At 56.8% G+C, this 4,794-nt stretch overlaps 1 protein-coding gene across 1 annotated transcript in view; it reads right to left on the bottom strand.

Annotated features, from left to right (window-relative positions):
• The window catches only part of LOC122102764 (cytokine receptor-like factor 2), an 11,253-nt gene extending 9,847 nt beyond the window's left edge, over positions 1-1,406 (bottom strand). The window contains exons 1-2 of the mRNA XM_042673474.1: positions 1,283-1,406; positions 79-163 (exon numbers count right to left, since the gene is read on the bottom strand). Coding sequence (XP_042529408.1) covers positions 79-163; positions 1,283-1,382 — 185 coding nt within the window. The 5' untranslated portion in view covers positions 1,383-1,406. The remainder of the gene's footprint in view (positions 1-78; positions 164-1,282) is intronic.
• Positions 1,407-4,794: the final 3,388 nt, after the last annotated feature.

The raw sequence follows: 4,794 nt of genomic DNA on the forward strand, positions 1-4,794 counted from the left end.
ATGGGTGGATGGGTGGGTGGATGGGTGGATGGGTGGGTGGGTAGACAGATGCTGCCCTCCCCTTGTCCCCCGCCGCACCTGTAGTGGAGGCTGAGGTTGTCATGGCCGCCATGGTCCCAGGTCACCAGCACCGTGTGGAGGTCAAGGCAGAGCAGACGCAGGCCTGGCCCAGGTTGGAGGCCCCAGGGAGTGGGAGGGGGGGAATGATGGGTGGGCATGAGGCCTCTGACCCCCACCCCCCGGCCTCCGACCCCCAGGCCTTCCCCAGTCCTCCCTGGCCCAACCCCCCTGGCGTTGGGAGTTCCGGAAGATTCCGGGAGGGGATTTTGGGGGAGGCCGGGGTGACGCACATCCTGTGCTATTATCAGATCTCAGCCCACGCCGCCCCGAGAGAGAAAAGGGGAAGTAGAGGCCTGGGTGGGGGATGATGTTGACTGTAGATAGAGGAAGAGGAGGGGGAGGAAGTTTCTGGAAAGGAAGGTGGGGGGATGGGGAGGGGGAGGGGAAGGCCGAGGCATCTGAAGGGAGGAGAAAGATTGGGGGGCACCGGCGGGGGGGGGGGCGTGAGTCGGACGGACGGACGGACGGACGGATGCCCACCAGCACCGGGAATGCCTTGGAGAGAGACACAGATGGACAGACAGACACCAGGGAAACAGACAGACAGACACCAGGGAAACAGACAGGGAGACAGACAGACACACAGACACCAGGGAGACAGACAGACACACAGACAGACACCAGGGAGACAGACAGACACACAGACAGACACCAGGGAGACAGACAGACAGACAAACATCAGGGAGACAGACAGACAGACACCAGGGAAACAGACAGACAGACATCAGGGAAACAGACAGGGAGACAGACAGACAGACACACAGACACCAGGGAGACAGACAGGGAGACAGACAGACACACAGACAGACACCAGGGAGACAGACAGACAGACAAACATCAGGGAGACAGACAGACATGAGGGTGACAGAGAGACAGACACCAGGGAGATGGACAGACAGACATCAGGGAGACAAACGGACAGACAGATAGATAGCAGGGAAACAGACAGACAGACAGACACCAGGGACACAGACAGACAGACAGACACCAGGGACACAGACAGACAGACAGACACCAGGGAGATGGATAGACAGACACCAGGGAAACAGATGGACAGACAGACAGACACCAGGGAGATGGACAGACAGACACCCAGGGAAACAGACAGACAGACACCAGGGAGTCAGACAGACAGACAGACACCCTGGGCCTCCCTCCTCACCTCTGTCTTCCTCCCCGGCAGACCCGAGCACTGTTGGGAGGAGCATCAGGGTGGAGGCCAGGGCGGCCCAGGGCCCCGGCTGCCGGCCCCGGAGGCTCATGGATGGATGGATGGACGGATGGATGGATGGATGGGTGGATGGGTGGGTGGATGGATGGATGGGTGGATGGATGGATGGATGGATGGATGGGTGGGTGGATGGATGGGTGGATGGATGGATGAATGGATGGATGGGTGGATGGATGGATGGGTGGATGGGTGGGTGGATGGATGGATGGATGGGTGGGTGGGTGGATGGATGGATGGATGGATGGATGAATGGATGGATGGATGGATGGATGGATGGATGGGTGGGTGGGTGGATGGATGGGTGGATGGGTGGGTGGATGGATGGATGGATGGGTGGAAGGATGGATGGATGGATGGGTGGAAGGATGGATGGATGGATGGGTGGATGGATGGGTGGATGGATGGATGGATGGATGGGTGGATGGGTGGATGGATGGGTGGATGGGTGGATGGGTGGATGGATGGGTGGATGGATGGATGGATGGATCGATCGGTGGAAGGATGGATGGATGGATGGGTGGATGGATGGATGGATGGGTGGATGGATGTGGATGGATGGATGGATGGATGGATGGATGGATGGATGGATGGATGGGTGGATGGATGGGTGGATGGATGGGTGGGTGGATGGATGGATGGATGGATGGGTGGATGGATGGGTGGATGGATGGATGGATGGGTGGATGGATGGATGGATGGGTGGATGGATGGGTGGATGGATGGGGGGACGGGGCTGGCGCGTCGGGGCCCAGGCCACCGTCCGTCCGTCCGTCCGTGTGTCTGGCTGTCCTGCAGGGGAGGAGGAAGCGGGGGAGGGGAGGGGAAACACAGATGCAGGAAACCGAGTCGGAGATGCCGGGCGGCCGATACGGAGGAGGCCGCGGAGGGAGGGGGTGGGGTGGAGGGAAGGGCCCCGCCGCGTGACACGGGCCTGGCCCGGACGGACAGACAGACACGGAGAGACAGACAGACAGGCAGAGAGGGAGAAACACAGACAGACAGATGGACAGAGAGACAAACAGAGGGACAGCAGGGTGACAGACGGACTGATAGAGGGACATTCAGAGTTACAGACAGACAGAGGGATGGACAGACAGAGAGAGACAGACAGACAGACAGAAAGAGACAGACACAGGCAGACAGACAGACTCAGAGACAGACAGATGGATGAACGGACAGACACAGAGAGACAGACAGACAGAGGGACAGATGGATGGACAGACAGACAGACTCAGAGACCCAGACAGACAGACAGACTCAGAGACGAAGACAGACAGAGAGACATAGGGAGAGACAGACGGACAGACAGATGACACGCAAACACACAGACAGATGGACACACGCATGGCCCAGAGCCCTGACACAGACAGACCTGTAGACAGACAGACAGACAGATGCAGAGGCCGAGGGACAGACAGACAGACAGACCAGGGATATGGACGGATGACCAAGACAGGACAGACAGAGGGACGGACATGAGAAGCAGATAGACAGCCAGGTGGACAGAGAGATAGACCGAGCGTCGACGGACAGACAGACAGACAGACCCAGAGACAGATAGACAGATGGATGGACAGAGAGACAGACAGAGAAACGGACAGATAAACAGAAAGACAGAGAGATGGATGGACGGACAGACACTGAGAGACAGACGGACAGACAGAGGGATGGACAGACAGATACAGAGAGACAGACGGAGGGACAGACAGACAGACACAAGGAGAGACCGATGGACAGACAGATGGACAGATAAATGGACAGACAGACAGGTGGACGGACAGATGGACGGAGAGACAGACAGAGGGACAGATGGATGGACAGACAGACAGATACCGAGAGACAGAAACATACAGACAGATTCAGAGACCCAGACAGACAGACAGACAGACAAATGGACAGACAGGGAGAGAGACAGACAGACAGACAGACAGATGGACAGAGAGATGAGACAGGGGGACAGACAGACAGACAGACAGATAGACGGATGGACGGACAGACAGACAGAGGGACAAACAGACACAGGGAGAGACAGACGGACAGACAAATGGACAGACAGGGAGAAAGACAAACAGATGGATGGACAGAGAGACACATAGACTGACGGACAGACAGAGACAGAAGGACAGACAGACAGACAGGGAGAAAGACGGATGGACGGACAGACACAGAGACAGACAGGGACAGACAGACAGAGGGACAGATGGATGGACAGACAGACAGAGATAGACAGACACAGAGACAGACAGACGGATGGACAGACAGACACAAGGAGAGACCGATGGACAGATAAATGGACAGATAGACAGGGAGAAAGACAGACAGACGGATGAGATAGAGGGACAGACAGACAGAAAGATGGATGGATGGACAGACACAGAGACAGGGACAGACAGAAAGACAGAGGGACAGATGGATGGACAGACAGACAGAGGGACAGACAGACAGACAGACAGACACAAGGAGAGACAGATGGACAGATAAATGGACAGACCGACAGGGAGAAAGATAGACAGATGGACAGAGAGACAGACAGACAGAGGGACGGATGGACGGACAGACAGACAGAGACAGATAAACAGACGGACAGACAGGGAGAAAGACGGACGGACAGACAGAGGGACAGACAGACACAGAGACAGACACACAGAGGTACGGACAGACAGACAGACACACACAGACAGACACAGACAGACAGACATGAAGAAAGAGAGACAGACAGACTGGTGGACAGAGAGACAGACAGACAGACAGACAGACACACACACATGGACCCTGAGAAAGACGGACACACGGACGGACGGACGGACGGCCGTGTCCCCCCCGGCATTTCGGGGTGCGGCCAGCAGGTGGCAGGGCAGGTCAGAGGTCGCCAGAGTCACCAGACTGTGACATCACAAGACATCCAACACGATCGAGTCCCAGACACCAGCCCCCGCTGTCCCCCTGTCTGTCTGTCCATCTGTCTGTCTGTCCTTCTGTCTGTCTTTCCCTCTGTCTGTCTGTCTGTCTGTCTGTCCCTCTGTCTGTCTGTCTGTCCGTCTGTCTGTCTGTCCCTCTGTCTGTCTGTCCTTCTGTCTGTCTGTCTGTCCCCCTGTCTGTCTGTCTGTCTGTCCCCCTGTCTGTCTGTCTGTCCCCCTGTCCCCCCTGTCTGTCTGTCCCTCTGTCTGTCTGTCCGTCTGTCTGTCTGTCCGTCCGTCTGTCTGTCCCTCTGTCTGTCAGTCTGTCTGTCTGTCCCTCAGTCTGTCTGTCTGTCCCTCTGTCTGTCTGTCTGTCCCTCTGTCTGTCTGTCCCTCTGTCTGTCTGTCCCTCTGTCTGTCCATCTGTTCATCTGTCTGTCTGTCCTTTTGTTTCTTTGTCCCGTCCGTCTCCCTGTCCGTCCACCTGAACTTCGGCCCATCCGTCTGTCCCTCTGTCTTTCATGCCTCTGTCTGTCTGTCCCTCTG

The sequence above is a fragment of the Dipodomys spectabilis genome, unplaced genomic scaffold (genome assembly GCF_019054845.1).
Source record: "Dipodomys spectabilis isolate Male_0828 unplaced genomic scaffold, ASM1905484v1 ptg000868l, whole genome shotgun sequence".
NCBI lineage: Eukaryota > Metazoa > Chordata > Mammalia > Rodentia > Heteromyidae > Dipodomys > Dipodomys spectabilis.